Source organism: Coregonus clupeaformis, chromosome 26 (genome assembly GCF_020615455.1).
Source record: "Coregonus clupeaformis isolate EN_2021a chromosome 26, ASM2061545v1, whole genome shotgun sequence".
NCBI classification, from domain to species: Eukaryota; Metazoa; Chordata; class Actinopteri; order Salmoniformes; family Salmonidae; genus Coregonus; species Coregonus clupeaformis.
Genome location: NC_059217.1, coordinates 48909208 through 48930368, shown reverse-complemented (window position 1 = coordinate 48930368; position 21161 = coordinate 48909208). Strand labels below are relative to the sequence as shown.

The 21161-nt window shown below is 43.4% G+C and overlaps 1 protein-coding gene and 3 non-coding genes across 4 annotated transcripts; 3 read left to right on the top strand and 1 right to left on the bottom strand.

The window, feature by feature from the left end:
* Positions 1-1277: 1277 nt before the first annotated feature.
* On the bottom strand, positions 1278-14559 carry gyg1a (glycogenin 1a). Its single transcript, XM_041904338.2, has 7 exons — positions 14379-14559; positions 13395-13530; positions 13025-13199; positions 12781-12943; positions 5842-5968; positions 5154-5379; positions 1278-2884 (listed from the first exon to the last, which is right to left on the bottom strand). Exons 1-7 carry the CDS (start codon positions 14383-14385, stop codon positions 2714-2716), a joined length of 1005 nt encoding a protein of 334 aa, XP_041760272.1. The 5' UTR covers positions 14386-14559; the 3' UTR covers positions 1278-2713.
* Positions 14560-15792: 1233 nt separating this feature from the next.
* On the top strand, positions 15793-15875 carry trnal-cag. The gene has a single exon. It is a non-coding gene; the product is annotated as a tRNA-Leu (tRNA).
* Positions 15876-16411: 536 nt separating this feature from the next.
* trnal-cag lies at positions 16412-16494 on the top strand. The gene has a single exon. It is a non-coding gene; the product is annotated as a tRNA-Leu (tRNA).
* Positions 16495-17031: 537 nt separating this feature from the next.
* On the top strand, positions 17032-17114 carry trnal-cag. Its single transcript has one exon. It is a non-coding gene; the product is annotated as a tRNA-Leu (tRNA).
* The last annotated feature ends 4047 nt before the right edge of the window (positions 17115-21161 follow it).

Here is a 21161-nt window from a genome sequence, read left to right as displayed (position 1 = left end):
CAGGTATTCATCACATATACTACATAGTGTAGCATAAGCACATGGTTTGGAGGGCTCTTAGATATTACTCTTAATATAGCCTATAGCCTAGAATGAAATACATGGAGGACATGGAACCCCCTCAACATTAGAGAAAACCACTTTTGCAGCTTCAAAATGACTAATAACAAATATATTTTCATAATGAGTGCCATCAATTTCTTATACATGTGTATTAACTTTGTGATTATTACAATAGCAACATTGTTGTTATGTAGGACTTTGGAAATGTCTTTCTAATTGCATAATAATGGAGTTATTACAGAAGTGGAATAAGGAAGACACTATTCCTCTTGTGTACAGTAGTTAAAAACTCTCAGCTCATTGCGATCCAATTCAAATGTGATTACCAAAGGATTATGTAATAACATCCTAATAAAATGTTGCTCCAAAAGTAATTACAATTTTATTACACAGGCACAAGAACAGTTTAATGTTAAGTGTTACTGAGAATGCTAACAGTAACAAAATATGGCTATTAAGTGTCGAAAGGAAACTAAATATCTCAAAACTGCCTTCTTGAATCAACTACAGACAAGGTAGGTTGAAAATCATGTTAGTTTGTATTCTGAGTAAACTATCCATTTAAAGATGTTATAGTGTGTGTTTAGAAGTTGTTTTGGCTAAGCATAGATCCAATATGCTGTCAGATAGATTGGAATAGTATGGGCAATTGTGTGTGCTCTATTCATTCTATTTCTATCTTCAACATGCCGTTCCAGATTCAGCCCTGCCATTAGTTGAAGGCAGCCAATCAAATAGTTTCAGAAAAGGACTCACTTCCTGATATCTGTATTCTAATATTTGTAAAAAAAAAGTAGTTGCTTTATCAGATCCGTATTGAAATAGTTTTGAAAAATAGTCACTTTCTGAGGTCTGTACTTCGTTTTAAGAAGTGGTCAGTTTTTGGAATCTGTATTCAAATAGTTGTAGTCACCTCCAAAGTAGCTATTTGTTCCCCCGGAAAGATTTTTACTTTCCACAAAGCACATTTAAAAACTATATTTATCCCAGGTCTGAAACAGAGCGCACCTAAAATCAGAACCATTTGTTATGATTTCAATACCATCATTGAGCGCGCACACACACAGATAGGAACACTATGGTGTCACAGAATATTCTTTAACACACTGGGAGATAAAGTCTGCTCCGATGCACACACACGCAGTTCAGTAGAACTAGTAGCTAGGCTGTGTTAGTAGTAGCCACATAGCTAGAATAAAAAGACAGATTCAGACTTCTTCACCAGTCCTTTATTAGGCTTCTACAGAGAACAGAAACAGTGATAGAACTACTGGGGTGTGTTCAGAACACACAAGGCTTTACAGCGTTTGGAAACTTCTCTATAGAGCCGTTTGTGGGCTAGATCATAATAGGCTGTGTGTGTGTTATGATTCTCTACTGTACCCCTGTGTGCACTTGACTTGCTCACTCAGTCCCCTTCATGGATGTTAAAGCATTGGATTAATCATGGACGAGGTTTCACCATGTTAAAATAATTTCTGATAGGATTTTCCTCACACCAGTCCATTCCTTTTAAATCCACAAGAGGGAGTGAAGGTACACACTTCAGGGAGAGGAAGAGACATCAGGGTGGGGATGTTGGAGGGTGGAGGCAGAATGGTGGTGGAGGGGGGGATTGACAAGGTGGGGCTGTAGGAGGGGTGAATTGAGTTGGGGGAGTGGCAAGTTGAGGATGGAGGAGAGGGAGTAGAGTGGAGCAGGGGAAGCGTGGAGGTAAGTCTGTAGGAGGGTTGAATGGAATAGAGGTGGAGGGGGGGTATGGCAGCAGCAGAGGAGTGTTTTCTGTAAACAGCGAACGGTGACAATGAGGATAGGCCTAATTGTGTAATAAGAGTCTGATGGCGGTAAGGCAATTGGTCAGACTACACAGGAAGTGATGAAACCCAACAGGAAGTGACGACGCCAACAGGATGTGATGACAACAAACAGGACATGGCGAAATGACAACTTCTCCCAGTTGGGAGAGGAAAGTGCTACGGTGGGTTTTACACTTTAGAAATGTGCTTCCTTCACAATAATCATAATATACAGAAACAACCATGCACAACACGCATACAGAGAGAGAAAATAACCACTGGGATGCAAACTTTTATTAATATTACACTCACACACAATAATAAACAAAATAAACATTCTTCCCTTTCATAGACTAAAATACTTCATACCCATGCATCTCGGAATACTTTAAAGAGTTACACGACTGCCCTATCTCTATCATTATCAGGCTTGACTGAGTAACTGGGTTAGAGCTGTTAGAGTCATGGGGTCTGGATGGGACTTGGTGAGGCAGAGTCACAGTGAGTTTATTACGGAGTCATTACTTACTGACCAAGGCTTCTGCGCTGAGGTGGTGGTATGGGGCTGCATAGTGTAGTAAACTGGTGTTCAAACACTGAATGGACCAGTCTCTGCAGGGGTTGTTTCTGCAGGACCAGGCCACACACAGACGCACGCACACACGCACAGACATACACACGCACAGACATACACACGCACAGTGAGAGAAAACAGAGAGAGAGAGACCCATGATGGGACTATTTTTCAATACGTCATGCTCTACAGCTTTCTCTTCTGATTGGTCGGTTGGCAGTTGATCCCCGCCCTGAATAACGTGTCTCAGGCCTGCCAATGGATGCCCTCCTCTGGCCCTCTACTTGAGGAAGCAGTCTAGTTTCTTCTGGATGCTTTCGAAGGAGTCGGCTCCCATGTAATCCGCCTGGCCCGCCTCCCATCGCTGCCTCCTCTCCTCACTGGACACCTGGGGGGCCTGGGGGGGAGGCGGGGGGCGGATGATCTCAACCACACTGTCACAGACCTCATCCTACAGGGGGTGGAGGGAGAGACAGGGGAGGCAAACAAAATGAGCGATCTGAGACATGGAGAAATACTCACTAATACAAGGGCTACAGTGACAGCCATGAAGCGTTTCCCCTCAACCCAAAGCGTTGACCAATAGCAGAGCACCGTGTCGCCATCACTGAGGTCAGCAGCTTCCTCTACAGAGAAACAGAACTAAGGGCAGGAGCCGGGGTCAGTGGGAGCGAAGAGCCAATCAGCTTCTTCCTGTTACCGTGGCAACTCCAATAAGCACAGCCGGCCGGTTACTAGAGTTGGACTAGGGTGTCAAAAGTATAGTACTACATAGGTGACTACATCATCACCCTACTGCAATATCATTACTGTACTACATAGGGCATAGAGTGCATTTGAGACATGCCCTTAGATTACCTGTTTAAAGTATCCATGAGAGACATGGAGAGAAGTTACCATGTCAACGACCTGCCACTACAGAGGGTCAACACACACACACCATCATCATCAGCGACTGAAACCAGCAAATACTGTACTTAAACTTCTGTACGATTACACTGAACACACTGTACTCACACACTGTCCTTCAACAGTCCCCTCAAACCTTCAGAAAGTATTCATACCCCTTGACTTATTCCAAATTTGGTTGTTACAGCCTGAATTCAAAATGGATTGAAATGATTTTTTCCTCACCCATCTACACACCATACCCCCTAATGACAAAGTGAAAACGTGTTTTTTGAAATGTTAGCAAATTTATCGAAAATGAAATACATAAATATTTTAATTTACACAAGTAAGTATTCACACACCTGAGTCAATACGTCAGAATCAACTTTAGCAGCGATTACAGCTGTGAGTCTTTCTGGATAAGTCTAAGAGCTTTGCACACCTGGATTGTACAATATTTGCAAATTCTTTAAAGATTCTTTAAGCTCTGTCAAGTTGGTTGTTGATCATTGCTAGACAGCTATTTTCAAGTCTTGCCATGGATTTTCAAGCCGATTTAAGTCAAAAACTGTCTAACTAGGCCACTCAGGAACATTCAATGTCGTCTTGGTAAGCAACTCCAATGTATACTTGGCCTTGTGTTTTAGGTTACTGTCCTGCTGAAAGGTGAATTTTTATCCCAAGCAGACTGAACCAGGTTTCCCCTTTAGGATTTGCCTGTGCTTAGCTCTATTCCGTTTCTTTTTATCCTAAAAAAAACCCTAGTCATTGCCGATGACAAGCATACCCATAACATGATGCAGCCACCTCCATGCTTGAAAATATGAAGCGTGGTACTCAGTGATGTGTTGGATTTGCCCCAAACATAACGCTTTGTATTCAGGACAAAGTTAATTTATTTGACACATTTTTAGCAGTTTTACTTTAATGCCTTATTGCAAACAGAATGCATGTTTTGGAATATGTTTTATTCTTTACAGGCTTCCTTCTTTTCACATTGTAAATTAAGTTAGTATTGTGGAGTAACTACAAGGTTGTTGATCCATCCTCAGTTTTCTCCTATCACAGCCATTAAACTCCGTAACTGTTTTAAAGTCACCATTATTCTCATGATGAAATCCCTGAGTGGTTTCCTTCCTCTCCAGCAACTGAGTTAGGAAGGACGCCTGTATCTTTGTAGTGACTGGGTGTATTGATACACCATCCAAAGTGTAATTAATAACTTCACCATGCTCAAAGGGATATTCAATCTGTTTATTTTTAACCATCTACCTTCTTTGCGAGGCATTAAAAACCTCCCTGTTCTTTGTGGTTGAATCTGTTTTTGAAATTCACTGCTCGACTGAGGGACCTTACATATAAATTGTATGTGTGGGGTACAGAGATGAGGTAGTCATTCAAAAATCATGTTAAACACAGAGTGAGTCCATGCAACTTATGTGACTTGTTCAGTCACTTATTTAGGCTTGCCATAACAAAGTGGTTGAATACTTTGACTCAAGACATTTCAACTTTTCATTTTTTATTAATTTGTAAAAAATTAAACATCATTCCACTTTGATATTATGGGGTATTGTGTGTAGACCAGTGACACAACATCTCAAATTAATCTGTTTTAAATTTAGGTTGTAACACAACAAAACGTGGAAAAAGTCAACGGGTGTGAATACTTTCCGAAGGCACTGAACATATCTCACCAGTGTTATTATACATCTTTCAAGATTCAGAAACCATTGTCAGTCCTGGAGATCCCAAGAAGAAGTACACCCACTATGAGAAGATGGGCCAGGGGTGAGTCAAACTCACACACACACACACACACACAGTACCTCAGTGCAGCCAGAGCAGAACAGTGCGTCTCCATATGCGTCTCTGAGAGCAGGTAGGACACCAGAGGAGTAGAGGTTCCACCACTGAACTAGGAAGTCAGGGTGCAGGTCACCCAAGCCAGGGGTCAGGGTATGACCTTTGACCTTCCCGGTCTGGGTGTCATAGGAGTAGTTCCACGGCTTCACCTTCCCCAGGAAGTGGACCACCTTAGCCTCACGACCGTACCTACAAACACACACACCAGAGGTTGTAAGTCTTAGTGTGTGTGTGTGTGAAGTGTGCGTTCGTGCGTTGCGTACTTATAGAATAAATTAGGCTTAACTAGGAGAGTGTGTATGTATGTGACAAAGCTACACTGTGGTTTGGGCTTGCCGGCAGTACCAGTGTGTGTTATTTGAGGGCAGGCCTGAGCCACTCCTCTCTTGAAACTCAACACCAGACACCCTTTCAACTGACCTTGGCTTGGCTTACCTTATAAACAACAAAACAGATCCTCTCTCTCACTCACCCTTTTACTCTCTCTTTCACTCACTCTCAGTCACTCTGTCTCTGTGTCTATCAGTCACTCTCTCTCTCTCTGACACACACACTGTTGAGTGACAGGGATTTGGAGCTAAAGTGTGAAACAACTTCTACTGTGACACAACACTGGAGCATGTGTGTGTGTATATATGTGTGTGTACCTACTGTTTGAAGGCTGGTAGATAGGTGTATATAGCGATGCTGCTGAGGTTGTAGATAAAAGGCAGGTGTTTGGAAATGTCTGCTGTTGACCAGGTATTGAAGAAACTGTTCAGAACCCCTTGGTCCCCACCTAGAGAGATAGAGAGATAGAGAGAGAGAGATGTGAGTAATCTCATCTTTCTCACTGACCAGCCAAATGCATGGCTCTCAGCAGTCTGCTCTCACTACCCATCCATAAAGAAAGAGGGAATCTGTAATGGGTGGAAGCTGAAAGTCAGAGACAGACGACCCTGACAGCACCGTGATAACAATCAACCTCTACAAGACTGGGACTGTCATGGTGCAAGGTAACCTTAGGCTGTTTGAAACAGACTTTCAGACCATTAAGGAGAGAGCAGAGAGAGAAGGACACCACCAGTGACATGCCCTCCCACAAGACAAACTCCACCAGCACCACCCTCATCCCCACTATTCCCACCCAAAAAGGCACATCCAGCACCTCTTCCCACCATAGTGGAGGACACGCCCCAGGAGGAGAGCGACCCCCTCAGTGCAGAGCAGGCTCAGGCCCTCCTCACCACCATGGCTGCCATGAGGGATCAGTTCACCAAACTGGAGGGGGAGGTGGTCCTGCTCAGGGAGAGTGAGAGCAAACAGCAACCAGACATCCACACCTTAGAGGAGCTCCTAACCAAGGTGCGGACAGAGCAGGACAGCAGCCTTGCAACACAGCTGAAAGAAGTTCAGCAAGAGAGAGACGGACTCAAGAGAGAGCTGGCTGATCTAACAAAGGAGGAGAGAGAGCTCCAAAAAGACAGGCAGAGCAGTAATAACGAGCTGACCACACTAAGAGAGGAGCTGCAGGAGAGAAAGAGAACAGGCTGCAGGAGCAGCTAGATCACCACTCTATGACCTGCCCTCACACAGCAGAGGAGCCCACCTCAACCAGCCAGGCCTCCCCAGCCCTGCCGGCTGCACGCCTCCCCCAGCCCACAGAACAGCCTCCCACTGACAGCGGCACTCACACAGACCAGCCACACCCCAGCTCCAACACCCACCAGCCCCAACTCTACCCACTCCAGTCCAGAAGAAACACTGGGTGAGATTGTCCTGTTGATGGACTCAAATGGGAAGTTTGTTCAGGAGAATACACTTTTCCCTAGACACAAAACGAGAAAGGTGTGGTGCCCAACAACTCAAGAGTGCCATGGCGCTGCTTGATAAGGCCCAGCTCGGGTCACCAAGCCACATAATCATACACACCGGAAGCAACGACCTGCGTGCTCAGCAGGAGAGGATGGCGACTTCACTACGGGGAGTGGTTGAGAAGGCCTCCGCAATATTCCCCAACTCAAGGATCGTGGTGTCAACCCTTCTACAGAGGAAGGACTTCCACCCTGCCACAATCCAAAGAATAAAACGCCAGCCTCTCCCGGGACTGTGCCCTGCGACCCAATGTACACCTGGTCCACCATCCCACCCTCGATCTGGACTGTCTCTATGACCATGTTCACCTGTACAGGGAGACAGTCCCCATCCTTGCTAAGACTCTCAAGGATGTCGCTTTAAACCGCATCTCGACCTCTCCACCCAAGAACAGCGGAGCCATCTCCACCCCCCCCGAGATCACCGAGACAACACCCCGGACCAGCACCCTGGACCCCACAGCCACGACCACAGCACCACCAATCTCAATGCCCACCACAGCCAGCGCAGCACAGACCACCCCAGCCCAGCTTCAGACCCCCCCCACCCTTGGAGGAGCCACAGCCCGGCAGGCAGAGCTATGCACAAGCTGTGAGAGGAGCAACTGGCTCAGCTCCCACCAACGAAATGAGTGACATCAAACAAATGCTGAATCTACTATGCTCACATGTGATAGGCCGTGGGTCATGGTAAGATGAGCACAAGAACTCCACCATCCTCACACTACATCCACCCAAGTGGCATGACACAAATACTATCTTAAATGATAAACAAATTACATTTGCATAATAAGAGTTTACGTTAATTGAAACATCCTATTTTAATAGTTCTTGTTGGATTGTGAGTGTTCATCTCATTTTGAAGGTAAAGAAAAAACAGTTATGAAATATTTTTACGTTGCATGTTGGAATTTACAAGGATTGAAGTCCTCTGCTTTTGGGCTAAAGAGCAGAAACCCAGACTTCCTTAAAGAAATTGATGATGTTGATATTGTAGTACTACAGGAAACATGGTGCAGAGGTGATGTTTCCACTGGCTGTCCACTAGGATATAGGGAGATAATCGTACCATCCACCAAATTAAAAGGAATCACACAGGGCAGAGACTCAGGGGGAATGCTAATATGGTATAAATCTGAACTAACTAATTCAATCGAATTGATCAAAACAGGAGAATTCCTTCTGGCTTAAAATCAACAAGGAGGCTATCTTAACAGATAAAAACATCTTCCTCTGTGCTACATACATTCCACCCTCAGAGTCACCCTACTTCAATGAAGAGTTTCTCCATTCTAGAGGGGGAGATTAGTCACTTTCAGGCCCAAGGCAATGTGCTGGTCTGTGGAGACCTGAATGCTAGAACAGCAGAAGAACTAGACACATCTACCGGGAAGCAACAACCTTTCCCTCCCCACATACCCCCCCCAGAAACAACTATGACAAAGTGAAAAACTAAAATGGAGTACAGCTCCTGAAGCTCTGTCGAACACTGGGTCTGTACATAGTTAATGGTAGGCTAAGAGGGGACTCTTTTGGTAGGTACACCTACAGCTCATCCCTTGGCAGCAGTACTGTAGACTACTTCAACACCGACCTCAACCCAGAGTCTCTCAGAGCCTTCACAGTCAGCCCACTAACACCTCTCTCAGACCACAGTAAAATCACAGTGTAACTGAGAAGAGCAAAACCCAACCATGAAGCATCACGGCCCAATAAATTACATGGTACTAAACAGGCCTATAGATGGAGTGCAAACAGTACAGAAATCTACCAAAAAGCAATTAGTAGCCAAAAAATACAATCTCTCCTGGACAACTTTTTAGCCTTAACATTCTCCTACAGCAATGAAGGTGTACATTTGGCTGTTTGGAACATAAACTTTATATTTGACAAATTAGCCTCCTTGGCTAATCTAAAGAAACATAAGAGCAAACCAAAAATAATAGATAATAAAAAATGGTTTGATAATGATTGCAAAAATCTAAGAAAGTAATTGAGAAATATATCTAATCAAAAACACAGAGACCCAGACAACAAAAATATACGCCTTCAATATGGGGAAACACTGAAGTAATACAAACACACCCTAAGAACAAAAAAGGAACAGCACATTAGAAATCAGCTGGATGTAATTGAGGAATCCATAGAATCAAACCACTTCTGGGAGAATTTGAATAAATTAAACAAACCTCATAATGAGAAATTGGCTATCCAAAATGGGGATATGTGGAGAAATCACTGTGCAAATCTCTACAGCAATATAACAAAGAGCCCAGAACAACAAGATATACAAGAAAAATTACAAATCCTTGAATCAGCAGTCAAAGAATATCAGAATCCTGTGGATACCCCAATTACAGAACAAGAATTATTGGAAAGACTTTGCACTCTCCAACCCAAAAAGGCCTGTGGTGCTGATGGTATTTTAAATGAAATGATCAAATATACAGACCACAAATTCAAATTGGCTATACTCAAACTCTTCAACATTATCATAACTGCAAGTTTTTTCCCCGATATTTGGAACCAAGGATTGATCACACCAATTTATAAAAATGGAGACACATTTGACCCAAATAATTACAGAGGAATTTGCGTATCATAAACAGCAGACTACATAATTTCCTTGATGAACACAACGTCCTAAGCAGAAGCCAGATTGGATTTGTAAAAACGTATCATACAACAGACCACATTTACACCCTCCACACTCTAATTGACAAACAAGTAAACCAAAACAAAAGGAAAAATCTATTCGTGTTTTGTAGGCTTCAAGAAAGCATTTGATTCAATTTGGCACAAAGGTCTTTTTTACAAACTAATAGAAAGTGGTATTGGAGGGAAAACATATGAGGTTATTAAATCAACTAAACAAATGTGGTTAAAATCGGCAACAAGCAAACAGACTTCTTCTCTCAGGGACGTGGAGTGAAACAGGGCTGCCAATAAGTCCAACACTATTTAACATCTACATTAATGAATTGGCAAAAACATTAGAAGAATCGGCAGCACCTGGTCTCACCCTACACAACACTGAAATCAAGTGTCTTCTGTATGCAGATGACCTGGTGCTACTGTCTCCCACTAAGGAGGGGTTACAGCAGCATCTAGATCATCTGCACAGGTTCTGCCAGACCTGGGCCCTGACCGTTAATCTAAGAAAAACGAATATAATGATATTCCAAAAAAGGTCCGGAAATCAGGATGCAAATATAAATTCTATTTGGACACAGTTCTATTAGAACAAAGCATTACACGTATCTAGGACTAAATATCAGCAACACAGGAAGCTTTCAGATGGCTGTGAATGAGCTGAGAGACAAAGCAAGAAGAGCATTCTATGCAATTAAAAGGAATATTAAAATCGAAATTCCAATTAGAATCTGGCTCAAAATGTTCCAATCAGTTATAGAACCAATTGCTCTATATGGCAGCGAAGTTTGGGGTCCGCTCTCTAATACTGAATTTACCAAATGGGACAAACATCCAATCAAAATACTGCATGCAGAGTTTTGCAAGACTGTATTGCAAGTGCAAAGAAAAACTCCAAATAACATTTAGATCAGAATTGGGCCAATACCCCCTCCTTATTCGATTAGAAAAAAGAGCCATCAAATTTTACAACCATCTACAGTGAGGGAAAAAAGTATTTGATCCCCTGCTGATTTTATACGTTTGCCCACTGACAAAGGAATGATCAGTCTATAATTTTAATGGTAGGTTTATTTGAACAGTGAGAGACAGAATAACAACAAAAAATCCAGAAAAACACATGTAAAAAATGTTATAAATTGATTTGCATTTTAATGAGGGAAATAAGTATTTGACCCCACTGCAAAACATGACTTAGTACTTGGTGGCAAAACCCTTGATGGCAATCACAGAGGTCAGACGTTTCTTGTAGTTGGCCACCAGGTTTGCACACATCTCAGGAGGGATTTTGTTCCACTCCTCTTTGCAGATCTTCTCCAAGTCATTAAGGTTTTGAGGTTGACGTTTGGCAACTCAAACCTTCAGCTCCCTCCACAGATTTTCTATGGGATTAAGGTCTGGAGACTGGCTAGGCCACTCCAGGACCTTAATGTGCTTCTTCTTGAGCCACTCCTTTGTTGCCTTGGCCGTGTGTTTTGGGTCATTGTCATGCTGGAATACCCATCCACGACCCATTTTCAATGCCCTGGCTGAGGGAAGGAGGTTCTCACCCAAGATTTGACGGTATATGGCCCCGTCCATCGTCCCTTTGATGCGGTGAAGTTGTCCTGTCCCCTTAGCAGTAAAACACCCCCAAAGCATAATGTTTCCACCTCCATGTTTGACGGTGGAGATGGTGTTCTTGGGGTCATAGGCAGCATTCCTCCTCCTCCAAACACGGCGAGTTGAGTTGATGCCAAAGAGCTCGATTTTGGTCTCATCTGACCACAACACTTTCACCCAGTTCTCCTCTGAATCATTCAGATGTTCATTGGCAAACTTCAGATGGCCCTGTATGTGCTTACTTGAGCAGAAGGACCGTGCGGGCGCTGCAGGATTTCAGTCCTTCACGGCGTAGTGTGTTACCAATTGTTTTCTTGGTGACTATGGTTCCAGCTGCCTTGAGATCACTGACAAGATCCTCCCGTGTAGGTCTGGGCTGATTCCTCACCGTTCTCATGATCATTGCAACTCCACGAGGTGAGATCTTGCATGGAGCCCCAGGCCGATGGAGATTGACAGTTCTTTTGTGTTTCTTCCATTTGCGAATAATTGCACCAACTGTTGTCACCTTCTCACCAAGCTGCTTGGCGATGGTCTTGTAGCCCATTCCAGCCTTGTGTAGGTCTACAATCTTGTGCCTGACATCCTTGGAGAGCTCTTTGGTCTTGGCCATGGTGGAGAGTTTGGAATCTGATTGATTGATTGCTTCTGTGGACAGGTGTCTTTTATACAGGTAACAAACTGAGATTAGGAGCACTCCCTTTAAGAGTTACCTGTATGAAAGACACCTGGGAGCCAGAAATCTTTCTGATTGAGAGGGGGTCAAATACTTATTTCCCTCATTAAAATGCAAATCAATTTATAACATTTTTGACATGCGTTTTTCTGGATTTTTTTGTTGTTATTCTGTCTCTCACTGTTCAAATAAACCTACCATTAAAATTATAGACTGATCATTTCTTTGTCAGTGGGCAAACGTACAAAATCAGCAGGGGATCAAATACTTTTTTCCCTCACTGTATGTGTCTTCACAGTCATGTTGAGACTGGTTGACTACTATTGCTTTAATGTATTGTTATTCTCATTAATATTGTTGTTGCAGTTGCTGTTAATGGTAATCCCATTTCCACTACTACTATTATTATTGCTGTTGGTCCCACCATTTTTGTTATATGTATACTTTGACAATGTAAGTAATTTAACTTGCCATGTCAATAAAGTCTATTGAATTTAATTGAGAGAAGAAAAGAGAGAGGAGAGAGAGAGAGAGAGAGAGTGGGGAGGGGGAGAGGTTAGACGAGAACATGACAGGTATTTTAGGATCTATAGGAGCTTGTTGGCAGCAGAGTTCAAGGAAAATCCATAGGCGATATAGCGTGTATTGCGCCACCCCGGACACACACACTTTGTACCATGTATTTTATTCTGTACTGCAGCTGCTGCTGCTTGCTGTTGTCCAGCGCTTCCTTGAAAAACACATTCATATCTCAAATGGGACTCACATGGATGAATAAATAAATAAAAACACACAGAACTGACTCACCGTCAAAGCTGCCGTTCTCAGTGCAGTGTGTCATAAGGCTGCGGTATGTTTCATTGGACGGTATAAAGACGAACACGCCTGAGTTGAAACAGTCTGGCCAACCAGGATCAGGCGCCGCAGATAACTCCTCCCTCTCAAACAGCTCATCAATGTTGGACAACACCTGCGTACACACACACACAATACTGAGCCCTGAACACATATTTGCTGTAATTTGTACTGAGTAAGGAGTGTGAGTGCTCACCAGTGTGTCTGCGTCCATAAACACACACTTGGTGTAGTGTGTGAGTGTCCAGCAGTGTAACTTGGTGAAAGTCACTCCCAGGTCCGGTCTCTTCATCAGGGCCAGGTGGACCGTGTCCCCAGAGTCCAAGATTTCCACCACACTCACCTCGTCGTAGATGCTCCTCAGCACGGCCCTGCAACACACACACACACACACACACACACACACACGCACACAGTTTGAGTTGTGTGTTACCTGCTCAGGTGTACTCAGGCTTGGCCAATACAAAATTAACAGAGACAAGGCCATTGGTGTGTCAAACACTGAACATGGATAATGGTGTGTGTGTGTGTGAGTATGTATGAGTGCGAGCGTGGTTGTGTGTTACCTGCAGGGCTCTGCTACGTGCGGTCCAATCAGAACCACCAGTTGTTTGGTTGTGTTATTTTTGCGTAGCGACCTCCCCAGAACCATCGCTCCTTTAGCATAGTTGTCATTCGTGGCCAGAGTCACATATGCTTGGTCTGATCACACACACAGAGTATTATAACACACATACACAACCATGTATTTGACTAGTTATTTGGCACCTGCACCCTCTCTACATGGCTTATATCGATACATCATATCAAATGGTCTATAGGACTACAGCTAGGGTAACCATATAACCTCTACCCGTCCCTACCAGAGAATAGCCCTATAGTTTACACACTGTAATATAACTACCATATGTGAACTTGTGGTGGAAATGTCAAAGGCAGTTCTGCACGGGCCGTTTCCACTTGTGAGATTGACCATACAGACAAGAAACGCGTCGTGTTTAAAACGAGTGATGTTTTTAATCCTTAAAAAATAAAATCACCACTACGTATGAGATCTCGGGTACATATTGTAGATTACATAGGCACATAGCAAAAATGCGTGTTTGATATATCACTACGCAGAGTGAACAAGTGCACACTTTGGGATGGATGAGAGAGTTGGAATTCAGCAATGGCCGAGCCGCACAGACACTGCAGCACGGTAAACACAACAAGCACACGATGTCATCATATTTGTTGCCCACACGGATAACGTTACTTTAAATACATCGCGGCATAAAACGACAATCTACATATAAATGGGAGGACTGTGTAACTGCGTAGAATATGCGCACCAACCAAACTATATATAAATCACTGTGTTGCAGATTGATGGCAAACCAAAGCTACTGGAATTTTCGTGTTATTAGGCTATAGCTCCAAAGCATAGGCTTATATAATATTATCAAACAATAATAATATAAAACAACCTAACATAATATAGCAACACTGTTGTCACATTTTAATGGTTATAGGCTATTCCTGTCATCCTTATGAACCTGCTGTCTTACCCGCCATTATCCGTTATTCGGTGTGGCCGTAGCTCGGGAGGGTCTGGAGTGCTCGATTAAGTGTTTAACGGGAGTTTTTCGGTAGCAACAGAGCTAGAAGACACAGCTGGCGATTGTCAAGAGAACGGAATCAAGTCAGGAGACCATATTCCGCGTCATGTGATCCGTGACAGCACACACGCCCCCCACAATCCACAACACAAACACACACACACACAATTTAGAATCGAAATGTTTCCAAGTTTTAGTGATTATTTTAGTTTTCCTACAGTTTTTTGAACAGATATTTGAACTTAGAGATAGGCCTAGTGATCATACTTAAGAACGAAAGGGGAAATAGCAGTACATAATACGACGATAATTACGTCAATCAGTGTTATTTATGGTAAGTCAGAAAAGCTGTGCCTACTAATTGCTTATTAGACCAGTTCCCATGTTCCTTTAGCGACACGTAGTGGTGAGATGGTGTATCGGCACCCTGGGCTGACTAATCGAGGATAAATTATTTATTTATCTTTCTTTGGTGATGGCTGAGCGAGGGAAAATTATTAGTAGCCTATGCCTATTTCTACTGTTACCCGACACACTGTCACTTATATAATTTCAAACGCACATGCACAAGATGCCATCAAAATGAATGAACATTTGGGGTCCACACAAAACCAATGACCATCTCATGTTGAAAATGCAGGTCTGTATGGTGCATTTACTGGTCTCTGTGGAGCTCTCGGGAGGTCATAACTATGTCTACTTTTACGGCATGCTCTTTATCCCGACGCCCAACTAAGTTTCTCGTAGTCAGGCCGAGCGGTCAAAGGCGCTGCATTCAGGTCGCAGTCTCCCCTGGAGGCGTGGGTTCGAATCCCACTTCTGACAAACCTTTAGCGCCTGCATGTCATGCTGCTTTGTAATAACCAGTTGATGAATAAATTACGTCAGATAATGGAAATAACAGTTAGTATGAGTAGTGAATAACTATCCTATTTTTGACATTCTGCAAAAACAGCTAGTTGATGAGAGGTTGAAAGAAAATTGCAAGAATCACGCAAGCTCACAGGCGGCCACAAACAGGCAAATAACAAAAGGATCTCGGAATGCACAACTGGTCGGTGTTTGTCAGTGAAAAAAGATAGTCTGCAAGGGAATCGGAACTCGCCGCATTGAAAGTCAAGCCACAGGTTACAGGTAAGATCCCTTGATAAACCCTAAAAAACAACAACAAAACGATTCTCATGAATCACCACTAAGCCATTTGCTAAGATTTCCCCCATTTTGACATGTGGACCTGTTGGCACTCTTACCCTGACGGTTGTCGATACTTCCAGACACATATTCTGAAGACACTAGCACCAGCAAACCTAATCCTACTTTTAACCGATACTGTTCATCCCGATACCCAACTAAATTGTATGTAGTCAGGATGGCCGAGCGGTCTAAGGCGCTGCGTTCAGGTCGCAGTCTCCCCTGGAGGCGTGGGTTCGAATCCCACTTCTGACAAACCTTTAGCGCCTGCATGTCATGCTGCTTTGTAATAACCAGTTGATGAATAAATTACTTCAGATAATGGAAATAACAGTTAGTATGAGTAGTGAATAACTATCCTATTTTTGACATTCTGCAAAAACAGCTAGTTGATGAGAGGTTGAAAGAAAATTGCAAGAATCACGCAAGCTCACAGGCGGCCACAAACAGGCAAATAACAAAAGGATCTCGGAATGCACAACTGGTCGGTGTTTGTCAGTGAAAAAAGATAGTCTGCAAGGGAATCGGAACTCGCCGCATTGAAAGTCAAGCCCAGTTTACAGGTAAGATCCCTTGATAAACCCTAAAAAAAAAAAAAAAACGATTCTCATGAATCACCACTAAGCCATTTGCTAAGATTTCCCCCATTTTGACATGTGGACCTGTTGGCACTCTTACCCTGACGGTTGTCGATACTTCCAGACACATATTCTGAAGACACTAGCACCAGCAAACCTAATCCTACTTTTAACCGATACTGTTCATCCCGATACCCAACTAAATTGTATGTAGTCAGGATGGCCGAGCGGTCTAAGGCGCTGCGTTCAGGTCGCAGTCTCCCCTGGAGGCGTGGGTTCGAATCCCACTTCTGACAAACCTTTAGCGCCTGCATGTCATGCTGCTTTGTAATAACCAGTTGATGAATAAATTACTTCAGATAATGGAAATAACAGTTAGTATGAGTAGTGAATAACTATCCTATTTTTGACATTCTGCAAAAACAGCTAGTTGATGAGAGGTTGAAAGAAAATTGCAAGAATCACGCAAGCTCACAGGCGGCCACAAACAGGCAAATAACAAAAGGATCTCGGAATGCACAACTGGTCGGTGTTTATCAGTGAAAAAGATAGTCTGCAAGGGAATCGGAACTCGCCGCATTGAAAGTCAAGCCACAGGTTACAGGTAAGATCCCTTGATAAACCCTAAAAAACAACAACAAAACGATTCTCATGAATCACCACTAAGCCATTTGCTAAGATTTCCCCCATTTTGACATGTGGACCTGTTGGCACTCTTACCCTGACGGTTGTCGGTACTTCCAGACACATATTCTGAAGACACTAGCACCAGCAAACCTAATCCTACTTTTAACCGATACTGTTCATCCCGATACCCAACTAAATTGTATGTAGTCAGGATGGCCGAGCGGTCTAAGGCGCTGCGTTCAGGTCGCAGTCTCCCCTGGAGGCGTGGGTTCGAATCCCACTTCTGACAAACCTTTAGCGCCTGCATGTCATGCTGCTTTGTAATAACCAGTTGATGAATAAATTACTTCAGATAATGGAAATAACAGTTAGTATGAGTAGTGAATAACTATCCTATTTTTGACATTCTGCAAAAACAGCTAGTTGATGAGAGGTTGAAAGAAAATTGCAAGAATCACGCAAGCTCACAGGCGGCCACAAACAGGCAAATAACAAAAGGATCTCGGAATGCACAACTGGTCGGTGTTTGTCAGTGAAAAAAGATAGTCTGCAAGGGAATCGTCAAACGCTCCCAAAAACACTTCAGCGAGCAGGCCTTCCTAATTGACCTGGCCCAGGTATCCTGGATGGATATAGATCTCATTCCGTCAGTAGAGGATGCCTGGTTGTTCTTTAAAAGTAATTTCCTCTCAATCTTAAATAGACATGCCCCATTCAAAAAATACAGAACTAAGAACAGATATAGCCCCTGGTTCTCCTCAGACTTGACTGCCCTTGACCAGCACAAAAACATCCTGTGGCGTACTGCATTAGCATCAAATAGCCCCCGGGATATGCAACTTTTCAGGGAAGTTAGGAACCAATATACACAAGCAGTTAGGAAAGCAAAGGCTAACTTTTTCAAACAGAAATTTGCATCCTGTAGCACTAACTCCAAAAAGTTTTGGGACACTGTAAAGTCCATGGAAAATAAGAGCACTTCCTCCCAGCTGCCCACTGCACTGAGGCTAGGAAACACTATCACCACCGATAAATCTACAATAATCGAGAATTTCAACAAGCATTTTGCTACGGCTGGCCATGCTTTCCACCTGGCTACCACTACCCCGGCCACCAGCTCTGCACCCTCCGCTGCAACTTGCCCATGCCCCCCCGCTTCTCCTTCACACAAATCCAGACAGCTGATGTTCTAAAAGAGCTGCAAAATCTGGACCCCTACAAATCATCTGGACTAGACAATCTGGACCCTTTCTTTCTAAAACTAGCCGCCGAAATTGTCGCAACCCCTATTACTAGCCTGTTCAACCTCTCTTTCGTAACGTCTGAGATCCCCAGAGATTGGAAAGCTGCCGCGGTCATCCCCCCTCTTCAAAGGGGGTGACACTCTAGATCCAAACTGTTACAGACCCATATCCATCCTGCCCTGCCTTTCAAAAGTTTTTGAAAGCCAAGTCAACAAACAGATCACCAACCATTTCGAATCCCACTGTACCTTCTCTGCTATGCAATCCGGTTTCCGAGCTGGTCATGGGTGCACTTCAGCCACGCTCAAGGTCCTAAATGATATTATAACCGCGATCGATAATAGACAGTACTGTGCAGCCGTTTTCATTGACCTGGCCAAGGCTTTCGACTCTGTCAACCACCGCATTCTTATTGGCAGACTAAATAGCCTTGGTTTCTCTAATGACTGCCTCGCCTGGTTCACCAACTACTTCTCAGATAGAGTTCAATGTGTCAAATCGGAGGGCCTGTTGTCTGGACCTATGGCAGTCTCTATGGGGGTGCCACAGGGTTCAATTCTTGGGCCAACTCTTTTCTCTGTGTATATCAATGACGTCGCTCTTGCTGCTGGTGACTCTCAGATCCACCTCTACGCAGACGACACCATTTTGTATACATCTGGCCCTTCATTGGACACTGTGTTAACAAACCTCCAAACGAGCTTCAATTCCATACAACACTCCTTCAGTAGCCTCCAACTGCTCTTAAACACTAGTAAAACAAAATGCATGCTCTTCAACCGAACGCTGCTTGCACCCGCCCACCCGACTAGAATCACTACTCTAGACGGGTCTGACCTAGAGTACGTGGACAACTACAAATATCTAGGTGTCTGGTTAGACTGTAAACTCTCCTTCCAGACTCACATTAAGAATCTCCAATCCAAAGTTAAATCTAGAATCGGTTTCCTATTTCGCAACAAAGCCTCCTTCACTCATGCTGCCAAACATGCCCTTGTAAAACTGACTATCCTACCGATCCTTGACTTCGGCGATGTCATTTACAAAATAGCCTCCAACACTCTACTCAGCAAATTGGATGTTGTCTATCACAGTGCCATCCGTTTTGTCTCCAAAGCCCCATATAATACCCACCACTGTGACCTGTACGCTCTTGTTGGCTGGTCCTCACTACATATTCGTCGCCAAACCCACTGGCTCCAGGCCATCTATAAATCACTGCTAGGCAAATCCCCGCCTTATCTTAGCTCATTGGTCACCATAGCAACACCCACCCGTAGTCTGCGCTCCAGCGGGTATATCTCACTGGTCATCCCCAAAGCCAACACCTCCTTTGGCCGCAATTCCTTCCAGTTCTCTGCTGCCAATGACTGGAACAAACTGCAAAAATCTCTGAAGCTGGAGACGCTTATCTCCCTCACTAACTTTAGGCATCAGTTGTCAGAGCACCTTACCGATCACTGCACCTGTACACAGCCCATCTGAAATTAGCCCGCCCAACTACCTCATCCCTATATTGTTATTTATTTTGCTCATCTGTACCCCAGTATCTCTATTTGCACATCATCTCTTGCACATCATTCCAGTGTTAATACTAAATTGTAATTATTTTGCACTATAGCCTATTTTATTGCCTTACCTCCATAACTTGCTAAATTTGCACACTGTATATTAATTGTATTTCTGTTGTATTTTTTTTGATTTTTGTTTTGTTTTACCCCATATGTAACTCTGTGTTGTTGTTTTTATCGCACTGCTATGCTTTATCTTGGCCAGGTCGCAGTTGTAAATGAGAACTTGTTCTCAACTGTGGTGACTCAGATCCACCTCTACGCAGACGACACCATTTTGTATACATCTGGCCCTTCATTGGACACTGTGTTAACAAAACCTCCAAACGAGCTTCAATGCCATACAACAACTTCTTCAGTAGCCTTCAACTGCTCTTAAACACTAGTAAAGTTCAAATGCATGCTTTTCAATCGTAACGCTGCTAGCACCCTTCACCCGACTAGAATCACCACTCTCTACTGGCCTGACCTAGAGTATGTGGACAACTAATAAATATCTAGGTGTCTGGTTAGACTAAACTCAACTTCCAGACTCACATAAAGAATCTCCAATCCAAAGTTAAATCTAGAATCGGCTTCCTATTTCGCAACAAAGCCTCCTTCACTCATGCTGCCAAACATGCCTCTCGTAAATCTGACTATCCTACCGATCCTTGACTTCGCGATAAAGTCATTTACAAAATAGCCTCAACACTTTACTCAGCAAATTGGATGTAGTCTATCACAGTGCCATCCGTTTTGTCTCCAAAGCCCCATACACTAACACACCACTGTGACCTGTACGCTTTGTTGGCTGGTCCTCACTACATGTTCAAGCCGTCAAAACCCACTGGCTCCAGGCCATCTATAAATCACTGCTAGGCAAATCCCCGCCTTTATCTTAGCTCATTGGTCACCATAGCAGCAGCCCACCCGTAGTCCGCGCTCCAGCAGGTATATCTCACTGGTCATTCCCGAAGCCAACACCTCCTTTGGCCGCCATTCCTTCCAGTTCTCAAGCTGCCAAATGACTGAACGAATTGTAAAAATCTCTGAAGTTGGAGACTCTTATCTCCCTCAATAATCTTTAAGCATCAGCTGTCAGAGCACCTTACCGATCACTGCACCTGTACACAGCCCATCTGAAATTAGCCCACCCAACTACCTCATCCCTATATTGTTATTTATTTTGCTCTTTTGCACCCCAGTAGCTCTATTCTGCACATAATCTCTTGCACATCTAGCATTCCAGTGTGTAATTACTATTGTAATTATTCTGCACTATAGCCTATTTATTGCCTTACCTCCATAACTTGCTACATTTGCACACACTGTATATATATTTTCTGTTGTATTTCTGACTTTATGTTTTTTTAACCCCATATGTGATCTGTGTTGTTTTTATTGCACTACTTTGTTTTATCTTGGCCAGGTCGCAGTTGTAAATGAGAACCTGTTCTCAACTGGCTTACCTGGTTAAATAAAGGTGAAATAAAATAAAAAAATAAATAAAATAAAATATTTTATGTGTTTCCAAATCGC